This window comes from Acipenser ruthenus, chromosome 26 (assembly GCF_902713425.1).
Source record: "Acipenser ruthenus chromosome 26, fAciRut3.2 maternal haplotype, whole genome shotgun sequence".
In the NCBI taxonomy this organism is placed as follows: Eukaryota; Metazoa; Chordata; class Actinopteri; order Acipenseriformes; family Acipenseridae; genus Acipenser; species Acipenser ruthenus.
In genome coordinates this window covers 7212793-7231407 of record NC_081214.1, presented here as the reverse complement: position 1 = coordinate 7231407, position 18615 = coordinate 7212793, and the positions used below count along the sequence as shown (strand labels likewise).

At 48.2% G+C, this 18615-nt stretch overlaps 1 protein-coding gene across 1 annotated transcript; it reads left to right on the top strand.

Annotated features, from left to right (window-relative positions):
- The first annotated feature begins 4 nt into the window (after positions 1 to 4).
- LOC117963309 (inactive serine/threonine-protein kinase TEX14-like) lies at positions 5 to 16832 on the top strand. Its single transcript, XM_059001708.1, has 22 exons — positions 5 to 78; positions 1137 to 1280; positions 1719 to 1833; positions 2169 to 2334; positions 2976 to 3115; positions 3418 to 3499; positions 3854 to 3984; positions 4360 to 4476; positions 4648 to 4771; positions 5136 to 5314; positions 5606 to 5757; positions 6078 to 6268; positions 7108 to 7213; positions 7803 to 8899; positions 9541 to 9644; positions 13375 to 13460; positions 13841 to 14047; positions 14647 to 14735; positions 15345 to 15476; positions 15601 to 15709; positions 16081 to 16159; positions 16468 to 16832. Exons 2-22 carry the CDS (start codon positions 1145 to 1147, stop codon positions 16535 to 16537), a joined length of 3612 nt encoding a protein of 1203 aa, XP_058857691.1. The 5' UTR covers positions 5 to 78; positions 1137 to 1144; the 3' UTR covers positions 16538 to 16832.
- Positions 16833 to 18615: the final 1783 nt, after the last annotated feature.

Here is an 18615-nt window from a genome sequence, read left to right as displayed (position 1 = left end):
CACATTGTTTTGTCCTTGCGAGCCGCCGTCTTTAACTGAAATCGGCAGTTCGCTCTGTACATTCGGACCGTTATCCAGGTAGGGAACAACTACTTCATGATGAATTCAATTATACATTAAATTAAAGGTTTTGCCTCAGGGTAAACTTATCGAGTGTGTTCAGATGTCTCCGTCCTCGCTCAGCTTCAGGAAATTTAACTTTTCTCAGGAAAACCGTTTCCCTCCAGATTCACTGCAAAATAAACGCCATCTTATTAACCGACTTCGATATTTTTTTGGCGTTTTCCGTCTGGGGTACAACAAAAACTATCCAGACACGTGTATATAGTACACTTTACAGTACTGCACTACAAATGCTTTTTTTTCATTGTACATATTTTGTCTATATATAGTTTTACAACAATTTTATTTTTATTTTCCATAAGGTTCAGCGTTTGAAAACTGTTTAATACTCTCCAGTGACAGACAGAAAAGGTGCCGTATCTGGAATCCCTGTGATAGTATGAATTGTTAGTCCGCGTACTGGTCTCAGTGCAGGACAAACACGTGTTACTGGAGTCCATGAAATAGGGTTACCAACTGACCTGACATCCGGGAATTCGTACAGTGTACGGTCAGAACCACTGACCGGACAGCAAAAGTCCGGTTCTTGCGAATCTTGCTTACTCACTGTTCATTGCCGTTTGGGTATTTCCATTCTCGCTAAGCCAGTCCACTGTGCAAACGTTTTTTTTTATTATTATGATCGGTCCGTTAAGTTTGAGAAGTACACTGCAGTGTATTCTGCGTTATTTTGCCATTCACTGCTTAGCGGGATCTGATTACTGAGCATCTATTATTTAAAAAAAAAATTACTTCGCTCGCATTGCTGGTCTTGTCCGGTTTTGGAAAAATGGAAAGTTGGCAACCCTACCATGAAAACAGGTGACAGTGTCCTCAGAGGAACTTCTTTATTGTCACACAGCTTCAGTAAAAAAACAAAAAAAGGAAGTGTATTTGAACTTTAACTTGAAATGGACTTTTCGAGAAATTGCATTACAAATGTAAAGTTCCGCTCCACAATGTCCCCCCTCCCTCCCTCCGTCCCCCCCCTTCCTTCCCTCCCCCCTTCCTTCCCTCCCTCCCTCCCTCCCCAGGCTGCCTCATGGCCCAGGCTGCATTCCCTCATCTGCACTGTCCAGTGAAGCTGGGCTCAGTGAACACGGATGGCCCCGGTGCACGGCTGCACCAGCATGTCAGAGAGAGGAGCCTCCACAAGCTGGAGAAGCAGCTCAAGAAAGGTAGCAGCTTTACAATACCACGCTGTACACACTGCAACCCAGCCGCCTCAGCCTCTCCACTCAGTGTGTTTGTTACTGTCATTTGAGCAGTTGATAGTTAGAGTTTAAACGTTTCCAATTGTGCTCTTGCCTGTGAAGCCTAGTATTTATGCAGCATATTGTCTTTTCCACATACACATACATACACATGTGGTCTTGGACATAAAGGTTATAGTAGTTCATAAGAAAGTAAGAGTATTCGATTGGAGAGCATGATGGCTTTTCTGAGTCTACAAAGATTTGCAAGTTTTGACCACTTCAGCTGGCTCAGTCCTACAGTTAAAACCTTATTAAACAGCACCCCTATTTTCTACCTTGTTATTACTTGGGTAGGTAATATACCAAAGCGGCGCTGTGTGCAGTGATGCGCTCTCATTTTGAGCTCATCCTGTCTCTTAGGTGTGGACGTGGACACGGTCAATAACCTGGGACAGACCCCGCTGTTCTGTGCCTCCCTCTTGAGTCTGGCAAAAGTGGTGGATGTGCTGCTGCAGTACGGAGCAAACCCCAACCAGTAAGATCTCGCACTGCAGCCAGGCAGAGGAGACTAGCTGTGGCAGAGCTGAATAATAATACTTCTTTAAATGACAAACATTCTTCCTAGTAAAAACAAATACATTGTAGCATAACAGACATACAACTGAACAGAGTGATGATCCTTCTGTTAATGTAAGCAATACAGTTTGAAAATGATGTCCAGTCAGAAACCTAGAATAGTCTGCAAAAAAAGAAGGTAATTTTTCTGCTGGTTTAGATAGCTCAGATGTTTAGTGTGTGTGTCTATTACAGTATTTGAGCACTGATATTTTGATGAACTCCCCCATCCCTCCCCATGTTTGTGTGTCTCAGCCGCTGTGATGATCGGAGCACCCCGGTTCACGCTGCAGCGTTCTCCTGCAGCCCCTGGATCCTGAGCGCACTGCTGGATGTGGGGGGAGACCTGCGGCTGCACGACCGAGAGGGGCGCACTGCCAGGGACTGGGCAGAGGTGGCTGGACCGGAGCTCAGCCCCCGGGTACACACCTCTGACACCACGGGGCAGGGAGGCCAGCTCATCACTGTGCAGAAATTCAACCAAGAAACACACACAACTTTGGCCCAGCAAACATTACATACTCTAAATATTAAGTTAATGTACAGGTGTGGCCAAAAGTTTTGCATCATCTAGAATTTTAGGATTGAGCCATAATAAAACATAAAAAACTATATGAACATAATTTAGATATGTTATTTAACATCATGTAATTAAATAAACTACTAAATGATATCGCAATAGTCTACCAGAAGCCACACTAGTAGTACAGTATTTTATGTTAGATTTTGAAAATGTCACATTTTTCCAGTTTTGTCAGTTTTTTTTTATGGAAAACATATTCAGCAGGTTTCATTCGAAGCACAATTAGTTAGTTCAGTAGGGTGATGCACAACTTATGGCCACAGCTGTACATGACGACCCCCGGACAAATCTATGAGTAACATTGCCAGCGAAACATTTAATTCAAAACCTGAACGCTTCAAGAAGTTTTTTTTATTAGGATTTCAATTCTTAATTTTACTATGTGTTTACCAAAGTTACTAATACATGTGTTTATAGCAGACAGGTGCGTGTGGCTGTTCCTCAGCCTGTGCTAACACTGTGTGTTATTCTCTGTGCAGATGCTGAAGTTCATGCAGAGCTGCGTGACCCACATGCAGAGTCTCACCCAGCAGAGCCCAGGAGAGGAGCTGAAGAGGACCAGCGGCTCATCCAACTCCCTCATCCGCTCGCCCTCCCTGCTGTCACTGCTCAAACGAGGGTAAATAACAAGATTATTTACATATCTAAGATAGGTGTTACCTCACAAGCCTGTGTTTGAAATATACACTTCATAGGTGTCTCTTGTAAAATGTTATCAGTATATAAATGTTTTACAATGTGGATTTTTAGTGTTTCCCCAAACCAGCTTTATTCAAAGTGAAAGCATTACAAAAGAATATTTTTAGAAAAAAAAACAAAAATGTTATTTATGAGAAGCTTGTCTTTAAGGTTTGTAATTTAAATACAAACTATGCATGTTGCAATTAGTCACTTTATTAGGGTTTTTCAATGTGTTTTTAGAGGCTCGAATCTCCATTTGAACAGAATGCTGAGCTCTAAACCATCTGCTTCAGACACAGTGCACTGCTTTGGGTTTGGAAAGGTAGGACACAGAAAAAGCTGAGCTTTACCATTGGGATACCGTAATTACCCCTGAGAACCCTTAACCATCAGCAGACCACAGCATTTTCAGCAATGTGCCTCACATCTTGAACAGACGGTGTCACACTTGCACTGATATTTTAGCATAAAATGACAATGGATTACCAGTGTGAATTGGTTCATATTATCGTGATACCTTTAGTTTGTCAAAATCTGAAAAATGTACTGCAAATTACTTATCACATAGTAGCTATTGCTACTATTTGTGGAGCTGATGTCCTGTAAAACCATTGTAGTGGCATTTGGTAAGGGATATGTCTGTGTGTTTGAGTCGTGTTTTCGTGTTGCGTGGCAGCTGTGTGTCGGAGGGCGGAAGCAGTTTGGTTTCCTGGCCTGTGTTCCAGTGATCGGGGAGAAGGAGCTGGTGCAGGCTGATGACGAGCCCTCGCTGTCCTTCCATAACGGGGCCTTCATGAGCATGACCAAGTGAGAGCGAGGGAGTGAGAATAGGGGGAGCAACACAGAGGGCCAGATAAAGGAGGATTGTAACACAAAAAGAGTAGATGCTCTTTAATAACCAGTTAGCAGTTAGAGTATCCTGTCAATGTCTTGTTTTTGTCAGTTATCATGCTAACCTCCTCTGTTCTGTAGACAAACATAAGTGTTTAAGTGTGTCTCACACTGATGGACTTAAGATAGTTTCACCATCCCCATGGAGGAGGCGACACGCTTACATTATATATTCATGTAATTAATGCAATTATATTACATCACACCCAAAGAACTGCTTCTCCAATGAAGACAGAACTTGGTAAGGTCAGTCCTTATCTGAGAATCTGGGGATGTAACTGTGTGCCTCAGTTTCAGCTGGAACGGCTGCCGGGTGACGGTGAAGGAGCTGCAGTCTCATGATGCGCTGCTGCCTTACAGCAAGAGAAGCTTCATGGACCTGCTGACAGCAGAGCAGGAGTACTGCTGGTGAGCCTCCTTAATGCTGTGCAGCCAGAACATACATAGAGCAACGTATCTGTCATGTGAACTAGTAAGAATGTTTCACAAAACCCTTTGATTTGTTCTAGTTTTGTCAGCTATTTGGATTCAGCACAGGGCTGTGTCCATGCCTAACGCAGCGATGTCTTGCTGTTGCAGTAATCTGTTCCACCCTCACCTGCTGCAGCTGCTGGCTGTGTGTGTGTCTGCAGACCTGGAGCAGACCCGGCTGGTGTTTGAGAGAGTGCACATCGGCTCCCTCTACAGCATCCTGCATCAGAGGGTAGGCATTGAATCCTCACTCTTCATTATAGTCAGACAGAGCTTTCACACACGCCTCGTTGAATACTGTCTTGGGCTGGATTCACTGAAGGAAGAAAAACTCTTCATATTATAGGACTGTGGAAATGTGACACGTTTAACTGAGGCAGTGTAGTTATTACTGTCTGCCTAAGATCTGTACGCCCCGCAGTATTCATGTTTACCTTTTAGACAATTGTGACAGAATTTGATTTGAGCATCCCTTATCAGAAAGCATTGCTTCAGTTCTGACCTCTGATTGGTTGTTCTTTGTCTTCAGTTAGATCAGCTTTGCAAGCACATTTTTATTGATTTCTCTTGCTTTCCTGCATTGTGATGCTCCGCAGCGGGCCCAGTTCCCTGTGCTGCGCTTTGAGGCCCTGCTGCACCTCCTCCTGCAGGTCTCGGATGCGCTGCTGTACCTGCACTGCCGCGGCTTCATCCACCGCAGCCTCTCCTCGCACGCCGTGCAGCTGGTGCACCCCGGGGTCGCCAAGCTCACCAACCTGCACTTCATGGTGCACAGGTAGGGGGCGCCCTGTCTGATTGATGTGGGCAACTAGATTGTCTTGCTGACACAGAGATTAATATAGACAGGTAAACTGTCTCATTGCTAGATTGTGGACAGCTAGAGCACTGCCACTGTTTGATCTTGTTATGTCTGTTTTCTGCACAGCCAGTGGGTTCCAGCTCTTTGGTTTTGCAGCTTGTTGCTATAAAGCCACTGGTTGTGCGTGTAGAGCAGGTTCTTCTCTGGAGCCGTTGGTTAAAGCAGCTTTGGTGTAGCCGCAACTCGTATTCCCTGTGTCCTCTGCAGCAGTGATGGAGGGGCCAGCAGCGACCCCACCCGCCTGCCCATCCCAGCGGAGCTGTATAACTGGGTGGCCCCGGAGGTGATCAGAGGCAGGCCCTGCACTGTCAAGGCTGACCTCTACAGCCTGTGTGCACTCATCCAGGAGCTCTGCACAGGTACCACCAGAGGCAATCCGCCACGTGGCATTCACTGAGTCTGCTTGTACGATGTCATGGTATAGCTATTTAGAAAAAGAATATAAAATACGGCATTTGCATTATGGCTGTCCACTTAATAGATGTAAATGTTTAAACCTTTTGCGTAAACAGACATTTTCAGAAGAAAAAAATACACTTAATCACAATTACGCTTATGGTATTGATTTCCAAACCATTATTTCTGGTGACTAGTTTTATGTGAAGTTGCTGTGTGCCCTCATCCATTCATATGCTGCCAGGAGTTCAATTGCCAAACCTCTGTGGGTGTTTGTTTGTAGATACGCTGCCCTGGGGCGGTCTGGAAGCCTCGATGATTACGGAGTTGCTGGAGGGCGGCCACGGCTTGGCTGCAGACACCCAGGTCCCCCAGCCCTACTACGAGGTTGTGAGGAGCGGGCTGCAGCTCCGACCCCAGGAGCGCACAGGGAGCCTGCAGGACATCCGCTACCTGCTGCGCAAAGACATGCAGGTACAGCGGAGTCACGCGACAGCAGGGACATCCTTTACAGTATTTGATTTTGTACTTGTAAGTACAAAGAAATGGAAAATCCCTTTGACCTGTATATGCTGTGTGGGAGTTGTAGCAGCAACAACTATAGGAAAGCAGAAGGATCTCGTGACTTCTCAAGGTGCATGATAGTGGGTGCATTGTCTAGTGTGTCCATGAAGACAGTCTCCCAGGTGTTTGTGGCATGGCAGCTTTTACAGAAATCCACCACTGCTAAGAACAGAAACTCCAGTTTCTAGTTGGTCGTGATCAAGCCCACAGACGTGTGTAACGTGCTACAGTGGCACAGATTACAGGAGCCCCAAACTGTTTGCAATCGAGCAGTGCGCTGGGAGGTGGGTGGACCTGCCCACTATAAGGTCATTCTGTAATTATGTGGCCAGTCAGTGTATATAATAGTACTAAAAAGAAATTTAGCAATACAATCAGACAGTCAGTTCATAGAGTGAATGAAAAGAACACCATGAACAAGGCTTAAGGGTAGTATTTTTTCAAATTAGACAAAAGGCCCATTGTTATTATTGGTAAAGAAAGCACTGTTTCCTTTACCAATAGTCCAAAAAAGTTTTATAAGTAACAAACTGTTTTTGATTAATCAAAACAGACTTTAACCAATGTAGCATACGGGGCAAAGCCTTGTGTAACGTCCAAAAATAAAAGAAAACAGATGGATGCAATGATGGCAGTGAGAAAGATTAAATAGGAAAGAATGAAGGAAACCAGCACTCTCGACCCCAGTGGTCTCCATTGAGCCCGCTTCCTCGTGTGGCTGTGTGAAGGCTTGCTGTGTTGTCTTGCAGGAGCTCAGCTGTCGGAAGGGCAGTCTGTACCCAGAGATGGACATGCTGCTGGGGCCCAGGGGGGCCGGGCTGGAGACGCAGCAGAACAGGGTGCAAAGAGAGATCGGTACGCCAGCCTGCCTGCGTTCACTTATGTCTTTCAGGGGGCATTAAGACCTGGGGGAAATCGTAAATGAATCCAGAAATATATGTTAGTTTTCTGGTCAAACTGCAAAAACTAGCATTTAAAAATACAGCATATTAGTCACATTGGTAGCAGACACCAGACAAGAACGCATACGGGATCCTTTGGAATTAGCATGAAAGCATCTTGTAAGGGTCTTATTGGTCCAGCTAGCTCAAATAGGGCCATTCCATGAATGTATATGAGGATCAGTGTAACATATGTAACACATTGTATGCAATGGCCAAAAAATCACTCAAAAACAAAGTGCATTCTCAAAATAATCAGTGGCAAAGGTGCGAAGAGCCTTGAAAATCGAGTGATGCAAGCTATTTCACTCAATGTTTTTCCTTCATTATGCAAGTCTAGGTTGTTATAATAGTAGAAAACACTAGTGGAGGCTTTAAGTAAATTATTGATGCTCATAATGTATCAGAGAAGAAAAATGAAACATGTCTAAGACTTTTGCACAACAGTACATGTATATATTGAAGTTCCATTGCATTCTGGCTGTCCTCCTTGTGTTTCTCAGGCTGTTATGCCACTGGCCAGAACTCTAACCTCAGCTCCAATGGGGGAGACATAGGGGACCCGATGCAGCACAACCACAGTGAAATCCTCCGTCACCTGTACCAACTGGACCAGCTGTTGGAGTGGGAAACTGACCCGGAGGGAGCAGCCAAGGCAGGGGGGACTGGCGACACGGGCTGGGCAGCACAGAACACGGCCGTGACTCCCTCTGCCCCAGAGAGTGACCTGTCTATCCACGAGATCCTGCCCCTGGACCCCACCAGGCTCTCCCTGCAGCGCGGCTCAGACACAGACACAGGGGCCATCAGGCTGGAGACCGACTCAGACTCCACCGTGACGGAGGACGAGAGTGAAGGGGAGGGCGGGAGAGGCAGCCCAGATCGGCAGCAGGGCGAGGGGCAGGCCATCAGCACCTGTGTCCTCAACCTGAAGGTCTCCCAGGTCCTGAAGCAGCAGGCAGAGAACAGCTTGCTGGAGGTGAAGAGAGCCAGTGGGACACAAGAAATGTTGGGAACTGAGTTCAGATCAACACCGGGTAGAAAGGGGGAGAGTTACTCAGGCTTGGGAGGGAGGCAAGGGCAGCTTGAGAGTCACTCAGCCCAGGGTGAGATGCAGGGAGAGGCAGGCTGGGGTAGGGTGGGCCTGGACGAAGTTGACGACCGGTGCAGCATGATGGACAGGGAGGTGGAGGGGTCAGGTTGGCTGGCTGATGAAGTGCAGAGCTGCCGGGTTGAACCGGCGAGCTCCCTCTACCCCAACAGTAAGCGAGGCTATGCCCAGGCTGTGGCCCCTCCTCGGCGGTACCAGCCCCCCATTCGTCTGTATGGCATACACAGTGAGGGGGAAATCCACCCCCTCTCATGGAAAAACCAGCTCCTCCGGGAGACACACAGCGATCTGCCGGCCACCGCGAAGACTCTCAGCGACGGGCTGGGGGGCTGTGAGGGGCTCAGCGACGGGCTGGGGGGCTGTGAGGGGCTCAGCGACGGGCTGGGGGGCTGTGAGGGGCTCAGCGACGGGCTGGGGGGCTGCGAGGGGGAGGACTGCAGTGATTACAGCTCAGCGCTAGAAGACAGCTTTGTGACCGTCCGCCGCAAGGTAAGAGCAGACATTCACTCACAGCCAAAGACGTTGGCAGATTTCATACGGGCTTCTGTGTAAACTTGAACCACATTCTGCAACCCGTAAGCGTAAGAATAATCTGGCATAGCTATGTATGTATTGCAATTCCAAATAAATAAGGCCCTATTTGACAGCCCTGATGTGTAGTGTACGTATGGGTTACACTTACCTTACAATACACTTACTATATGTTTACTTCAATGATAAGTTACATCACCTAGAGTTTAATACAGTGAACTACTACTGCAAAACAATGTAGCTGTAACAAATAGGGGTGTGCACTTGAAGAGGCGGTTTGTCATTGATTGGTACTCAGTAGTTGTGTAGATGAGACCAGATGTTTTATGTTGTGAAATTAACACGTTTTTAACATGTTTCATTACATTTGAATTAATACCTAACAACTAAAATATGTCAGATCAGATACCTGCACAGCCCTAGTAACAAAACAATAAAAAAATGAACTAAGGGGCTGACTGTGTTAAAAATCTAAACATCTCTTTTGAAACAAGGCTAAACTGAGACACTATGTCAGTGCAGCTCTCAGGACTGGAGGCTTGTGTAGAGGCTTTGAAGGAGGTAGCTGTTGACTGTGGGAGTCGTTGTTTCCCTTGTAGGCTGACAGAGGGAGTGTAGTGACAAGAGAGGCAGGAGGCAGGCAGCAGTTCATAGAGCAGGTCTATACCAAGAGAGGGGGCTCCACTAACAGGACTGAGGGCAGGTACAGCAGTCAGCACTGACACCACCCACTAAACCAGCTAGCACAGTACAGCAGCCAGCACTGACACCACCCACTAAACCAGCCAGCACAGTACAGGACCCCAGCACTGACACCACCCACTAAACCAGCCAGCACAGTACAGGACCCCAGCACTGACACCACCCACTAAACCAGCTAGCACAGTACAGGACCCCAGCACTGACACCACCCACTAAACCAGCCAGCACAGTACAGGACCCCAGCACTGACACCACCCACTAAACCAGCTAGCACAGTACAGGACCCCAGCACTGACACCACCCACTAAACCAGCTAGCACAGTACAGGACCCCAGCACTGACACCACCCACTAAACCAGCCAGCACAGTACAGGACCCCAGCACTGACACCACCCACTAAACCAGCCAGCACAGTACAGGACCCCAGCACTGACACCACCCACTAAACCAGCTAGCACAGTGCAGGACCCCAGCACTGACACCACCCACTAAACCAGCTAGCACAGTACAGGACCCCAGCACTGACACCACCCACTAAACCAGCTAGCACAGTACAGGACCCCAGCACTGACACCACCCACTAAACCAGCTAGCACAGTACAGGACCCCAGCACTGACACCACCCACTAAACCAGCTAGCACAGTACAGGACCCCAGCACTGACACCACCCACTAAACCAGCTAGCACAGTACAGGACCCCAGCACTGACACCACCCACTAAACCAGCTAGCACAGTACAGGACCCCAGCACTGACACCACCCACTAAACCAGCCAGCACAGTACAGGACCCCAGCACTGACACCACCCACTAAACCAGCCAGCACAGTACAGGACCCCAGCACTGACACCACCCACTAAACCAGCCAGCACAGTACAGCAGCCAGCACTGACACCACCCACTAAACCAGCTAGCACAGTACAGGACCCCAGCACTGACACCACCCACTAAACCAGCTAGCACAGTACAGGACCCCAGCACTGACACCACCCACTAAACCAGCCAGCACAGTGCAGGACCCCAGCACTGACACCACCCACTAAACCAGCTAGCACAGTACAGGACCCCAGCACTGACACCACCCGCTAAACCATCTAGCACAGTACAGGACCCCAGCACTGACACCACCCACTAAACCAGCCAGCACAGTGCAGGACCCCAGCACTGACACCACCCACTAAACCAGCTAGCACAGTACAGGACCCCAGCACTGACACCACCCGCTAAACCAGCTAGCACAGTACAGGACCCCAGCACTGACACCACCCGCTAAACCAGCTAGCACAGTACAGGACCCCAGCACTGACACCACCCACTAAACCAGCCAGCACAGTACAGGACCCCAGCACTGACACCACCCACTAAACCAGCTAGCACAGTACAGGACCCCAGCACTGACACCACCCACTAAACCAGCCAGCACAGTACAGGACCCCAGCACTGACACCACCCGCTAAACCAGCCAGCACAGTACAGGACCCCAGCACTGACACCACCCACTAAACCAGCTAGCACAGTACAGCAGCCAGCACTGACACCACCCACTAAACCAGCCAGCACAGTACAGGACCCCAGCACTGACACCACCCACTAAACCAGCCATCACAGTACAGGACCCCAGCACTGACACCACCCACTAAACCAGCTAGCACAGTACAGGACCCCAGCACTGACACCACCCACTAAACCAGCTAGCACAGTACAGGACCCCAGCACTGACACCACCCACTAAACCAGCCAGCACAGTACAGGACCCCAGCACTGACACCACCCGCTAAACCAGCTAGCACAGTACAGCAGCCAGCACTGACACCACCCACTAAACCAGCCAGCACAGTGCAGGACCCCAGCACTGACACCACCCACTAAACCAGCCAGCACAGTACAGCAGCCAGCACTGACACCACCCACTAAACCAGCCAGCACAGTACAGGACCCCAGCACTGACACCACCCGCTAAACCAGCTAGCACAGTACAGGACCCCAGCACTGACACCACCCACTAAACCAGCTAGCACAGTACAGGACCCCAGCACTGACACCACCCACTAAACCAGCTAGCACAGTACAGGACCCCAGCACTGACACCACCCACTAAACCAGCCAGCACAGTACAGGACCCCAGCACTGACACCACCCACTAAACCAGCCAGCACAGTGCAGGACCCCAGCACTGACACCACCCACTAAACCAGCTAGCACAGTACAGCAGCCAGCACTGACACCACCCACTAAACCAGCCAGCACAGTACAGGACCCCAGCACTGACACCACCCACTAAACCAGCTAGCACAGTACAGGACCCCAGCACTGACACCACCCACTAAACCAGCCAGCACAGTACAGGCCCCCAGCACTGACACCACCCACTAAACCAGCTAGCACAGTACAGCAGCCAGCACTGACACCACCCACTAAACCAGCCAGCACAGTACAGGACCCCAGCACTGACACCACCCACTAAACCAGCCAGCACAGTACAGCAGCCAGCACTGACACCACCCACTAAACCAGCCAGCACAGTACAGGACCCCAGCACTGACACCACCCACTAAACCAGCCAGCACAGTACAGCAGCCAGCACTGACACCACCCACTAAACCAGCCAGCACAGTACAGGACCCCAGCACTGACACCACCCACTAAACCAGCTAGCACAGTACAGGACCCCAGCACTGACACCACCCACTAAACCAGCTAGCACAGTACAGGACCCCAGCACTGACACCACCCACTAAACCAGCCAGCACAGTACAGGACCCCAGCACTGACACCACCCACTAAACCAGCCAGCACAGTACAGGACCCCAGCACTGACACCACCCACTAAACCAGCCAGCACAGTACAGGACCCCAGCACTGACACCACCCACTAAACCAGCCAGCACAGTACAGGACCCCAGCACTGACACCACCCACTAAACCAGCTAGCACAGTACAGGACCCCAGCACTGACACCACCCACTAAACCAGCTAGCACAGTACAGGACCCCAGCACTGACACCACCCACTAAACCAGCTAGCACAGTACAGGACCCCAGCACTGACACCACCCACTAAACCAGCCAGCACAGTACAGCAGCCAGCACTGACACCACCCACTAAACCAGCCAGCACAGTACAGGACCCCAGCACTGACACCACCCACTAAACCAGCTAGCACAGTACAGGACCCCAGCACTGACACCACCCACTAAACCAGCTAGCACAGTACAGGACCCCAGCACTGACACCACCCACTAAACCAGCCAGCACAGTACAGGACCCCAGCACTGACACCACCCACTAAACCAGCCAGCACAGTACAGGACCCCAGCACTGACACCACCCACTAAACCAGCCAGCACAGTACAGGACCCCAGCACTGACACCACCCACTAAACCAGCCAGCACAGTACAGGACCCCAGCACTGACACCACCCACTAAACCAGCTAGCACAGTACAGGACCCCAGCACTGACACCACCCACTAAACCAGCTAGCACAGTACAGGACCCCAGCACTGACACCACCCACTAAACCAGCCAGCACAGTACAGGACCCCAGCACTGACACCACCCACTAAACCAGCTAGCACAGCAGACAACATTAGGATCATTAACCAGTGGTCTCACTTCTGACACTCAGTTTAGTGAGCTGTTCCAGCTAGAGTGATAGAACACCAGCTACTGCTGGTTGCTTGGTAATGCATTTGCCAGCCTTTTACAGGAACTGCCTGCTTTCTTCTTCAGGCTCATCACAGCAGGGATGCAGGAGGGCAATGAAGGAGGCTATCCTCTGTCTGACTATCAGAAAACAAACACACCCAACTGGACAAGTAAGTACTGAGTGTGACCGATCTGTCCTGCTTAAAATGCTCGCCTCGCAGTCCCCCAGCTGCATACTGGCTCTTGTGAGCTGAGTTCGTTCAAACAGGATGTATTTACTGAACTACAGACTAGCAGGCTGTTTTGCAGGGCAGTGTGTGTGTGTGTGTGTGTGCCTGGAGCCATTGTAATTTGCAGTTTACAATGCTTTTCTCTTGCTGAAACAATGAAATGAATCTGTTTATAAAGGTTACCTATTTCCTTTACAATGCTTTAGCTTTACCATTCATTTCACTAAGCTTCCCTATACTTTGCAATGCTTTTAGCCTGGTACACTCTTGCTGTAACCAGGTGTGTGTGTGTGACCCCTGCCTGTCTGTGTCTGGTGCAGGCGAGGTGGCACAGCTGGTTGAGAAGATGGCCAGGGGGCAGCTGGGAGCTGCAGCCTGGAGCTCGAGGGAGGAGCAGGGCCAGAGCAGCGAGAGTGAGGACATGGAGGAGCTGTTCTACCGCTTCACAGGCCACTCTGCTACCACAGCGTCCACGGCACCGAGCCACGGCAGCCCCACCCTGGAGAGCCTGTTCAGGAGCTTCGCAGGTGAGACACAGCCACGCCACAATGAGCGTGTACAAAACCTTTACCGATTATCACTAGTCATGTACTTTTTTTAGTCAGATTTCTCAGCATAACCAGGGTTTAGGGATTTAGGCATTTGTATACCTGTTTGGTTCCCATACTGTTAATAGCTGTTAATTAAAGAGAACATGAGTTAAGCACTTTGGAAATAGGGAGTAGGGTGCTTATGTGCCTGCCACTAACAGTACCTTAGGGGAATGGAAACACTTGACTTTTTTCTGATTGAATGCACAAAACGTTGAACAGAGTAGGGCAAAAGTAGCATGCTGTAGGACACGTCTTTGAGTACTTAAATATGTAGAACGTTCTTGGCAAGTCCTCACGTTCATGTCCAATAGCCAGTGGATGTTACACCTTTCAGTTATATTGTCTGGGGACTTACAAGGACACAGAACGGCGCTCAGTCAATTCCAGCATCTCCTGCAGCCCATTAGTTTAATTTTCTTGTCTGGTGTGTGACTGTGAATTCGATTATTGGACGCAGCAGTTTTAAATAGCAGACTTCAGTGGACCCATGACCCCCTTCTCTCTCTCTTTCTAACCCCCTGTCTTTCTCCCAGGTCACAGTGAGACAGACAGTGAACCCCAGACTATGAATAAGACTTTTAATATCAGCCCCAGAGTGCAGAGGAGCGCTGGCCCAGGGAAGGTAGGAAAAACCTTCAGCAGCCTTCAAGAATTCATTCGGAGTCGTTGGACAGAGGTTATCCTTTTTGATACAGAGCCATAAGAAAATATATAAAGCTACCTGAAACCCGCCAAATAGTTCTTGAATGAAAACTTTCTGTGATTTATTGTTGATATGAGTGCATCGCTTCTCATTTAGTTTAGGTGTTTTACAGAAAGTCTCATTATTAATCATTTTATCATATTATATCTCACACTACGTAGTCATGCTACTTATCTCTAAGGAGCGTATCATTGTATGTATTGTTTTCAGACTTTAATGTATAACTTTACCTTCAGTCACTGCAAAATGGTCCCGTTTAATTGTACTAGTCTGCAATAATGGGCCAAATTACTACATTTAAGGGACTTTGAAGAGACTTTTATGCATAACAAAACTTTTTTGCTTTAAGAAAAGAGATGTACTTATAACCCCTCCCTAAAACAGTTAAAAAGGTTTCATGGACTTCAGCCTTGATTCATTTAATCAAAGTGAGATGTAAAAAACATTCCTTAAAGTTTTGAAGATAGTTCCCAGTGTCTAAGGACTGTGCCAGTGATAGTGAAAGTCCAGTCTGTGTTCTCTAACCAGGTGGAACAGAGTTCGGGTTCTGATTTCATGCCGGACTCTTCTCTCGAAGTATCTGATGAGTTCTTCACCCCCAATCCACTCCTGGTGTCCCAGGAAGCAGCTCTGCACTCAGGGAGACTGGCTCTTGTGCAGGTAGGAAGCAACACACAGGGGCAGGGTGTTCAGTTGATCTGACTGACAGATTGGAATAGTGTCTGGACTCTTAACATCAAGCCAGCCTGTCCATTGTTACAGTTTCTTGTTCTTTGTGTTGCAGACTCCAAGCTCGGAGGAGGACCTGGAGGTCACAGTGGAGGTGTTGTGGCCCAGGCTGGACTCTGAGGCTGGGGGTAGCATTGGCCTGAACTCCGGGAGCGAGGCGGGCGGTAAGGAAGACCCTGCTGCGTGGTACAGTAACAGGGCTGGGCTTAGTCCACCGTGTGACACAAGGTTTTTCCTGCATGATTTAGTTTTCTAGTTTTAGGTATTGCTTTTTAAAGCACCAGATCGCTGTCAGTATACAGTATATTAATTAATCATGTGAACTTAATGGGCTTTGTATTCGCTTTAACAACAGACTACAACAGTTTCATGGATATGAAACTATTTATTCTATAAACATGCATTGCAGGTGTGCATGTTTGGCTCTGCATGCTATTTCACTGGGATTGAATGTGCAATGTACATATTGATCTGCCTGCAGTGTGTTCATATGCAGTGCATCACATTTTAACCTGTCCCTTATTCTACCATTCAGGAAGCAGAACAGCAGTGGAAAGGCCCTTAGACACTGAGCCAAACAGTGCTGTGGTGTGTGCCTCTTCACCTGTGACCAGGTAACCAGAGAACATATAATTCTGTATTAAGAGGACCACTGAAGTAAGGAGTCTTGGTTGTGCCCATTCCTCTGTGAAAGTGATTGTGTATTGCAGGCAGCATCATCTTCAGCTACACTGTACTCATGGTCTGCCCAGTCACTATCACTCAGTATCAATCAAGGACCTAAACATGACTGATATTCCCAGGCTTGGCAGCCCCAGCCTGTAACACAGCACACTAAAAGTACTTTATACAGTGCTTGTACCTAGCAGATACAGTTCCTGTAACTTGCCTTGACACACTCAACGGCTTTTTCCTTTCCTAGCTTCAAAGCCATTGGAGTGAGTGCAGAAGTTCCTGCTGAAGTGGAGGTCGGAGAAAGTGAAGAAGTGTAAGTGAATGTGAGAGAACACAGTGCCACTGATCCTCAGTGTAATCTGTTCCAGGGGTTACTGTGAGCTGAATTAGTCACATATAGAAACGGACTGTGTGCAGGTCTGCACCTTGTGAAGCGGTGTCTTACTGTTTTAAGTGGTGTATGTAAGTGAAATATATGAACAAGTGTTCCCATGAAAGGGGCTGTGTGTCTTTAAGTGCGATGTATTGCAGCTCCCTGACTGATATCCAGGATCTGTCCAGTATTGCCTGTGATGGAGACTCATTGAGCAGTGAGGTTCAGCAGCAGGGCCCTGTGATCAGAAACACTGTGGCCCTCGTGAGCACCCCGCGCAGCCCAGGTATGGTTCTCAGGAGCCAACACTGCACAACACAGGCTGCCATTGGAATTCCATATATGTTTCACAGGCCAGCATTAAAGTTACATTTCTATGTATGTGTTAATCTGGGTAATTGCCAGTAAATATGTAATACAGTTAGCATGCTTTATAATTTGACCCCAACGCCTTGAGGAACACTAGTCGTCTTTCACGTAATCTCTTTTGAGTTGGATCAGTTAGTTTGTACTGGAGGGGAGACCGTTGCCAGTGCTTGAATGAGGAAGTAAAAGGCTGCAGGAAAACTAGAATCCCACAGTCATTTAGATTTGATTGCAGCTAATACTGCAGCAGAACTCAGTACTTGCTGAGCTGTTCCATTTCATTCCTCCTAAGCAGTGTTCTCATTTGTACGATGCCTGTATTGTGCATGCATTGCTTCATGTGTAATTGATCTTACGCTGTAAATCCTGAATCCCGGATGTTTGAAATGCATTTCTTCCTGACCTGTACGAGTGTTTCTGATTGTGTTGTGGAGGAGCGCCCCGCCCCGCTGGTCCTGGCTCACAGGTGGCAGGTTTGGAAGTGCTCCTGCCCCACAGCAGGCTACTGGACTCCAGTCCCTGGAGCAGCTCCCAGTCCCAGATTCACTCCCCTTCTCAGCCTCAGTCCCCGGGCTCCTTTGCTACAGCCTGCAACAGGACGGCCAGCACTGTAAGCACTGCTCATCCATTTCCACTCGCTAACACTTCAAGAGAATTATACTCCAGTGCAAAGCTGCCCTCATTTTTTTGTTTCAACTTGTGTGTTTACTGCTCCGACCCGCACCTTAGTTTTTTCTTTAAAGTTGAATGATATTATCAAATATTAACAGTGTTGTTCTCTTAGAAAACTTGGTTTAATTGGTTATGCTTTTCCAATATTGATTTAATTTAGTGGCTAATCTGATAAGCATGCTTTCTTAATTACTAAGTGATTATTTACAGCAGCTCTAATTTATTCCACATATTTCCCAGTTTATATGAATTGAATGCTGATCAACAAGAAAGGGTGCTTTCAAAAATATATGTAAAGAAAACATATGATTTTGATATATGGATCCCATTATTCATTAAAATACTTATCAAACCAATTTTCAATGTTCAGTGTTTCTCTGTAACAGCATCAATGTGTTTTGTTTCCCCACAGAACGGTCATTCAAACTGCAGTGCAGTGTACTCCCCTGCCACGGCCAGCACAGAGAGACACCTCGCTCCTGCAGGTATCGAGACCGACGCTCCTTTAGAGCACAAAGAGACTCTGTTTCCTGCAGGCACAAGTGCCTCCCCTGGATACTGTGATACAGGACGCAGTGTGACTCCCACCCTTACGCCTGTTCAGCCCTGCCCAGCCCCAGAGGAGCGCTCCCCGCTGGAAGGTGGGCTATTGTAGGGTTACAGGACAGTGAACGCTGTGTACGAGGCAGTGCTGGCTACGAGTGCAGATATAACCCATTCACAGACACTGGCACGCCTTTAACTCTCTCTGTAAACCAAGGAAGTTAGGAAGAAAATTATTTCACTCGAGACACGAGACACGCTTATTGAAGATGTGTTCTTTATCTTTTTGTTGCTAGATTGCCTGCCTCCTCCTGCTTCTGAAAGTTATTTGTCAACAGGTATGGTTTCTTTTTATGAAACAGTAAAAGACTAAACACTTTGAAAACATGTCCCTATCTCTCCTTGAGAGAATTGGTTCCCAGCTAGCTAGAGTGTATGACA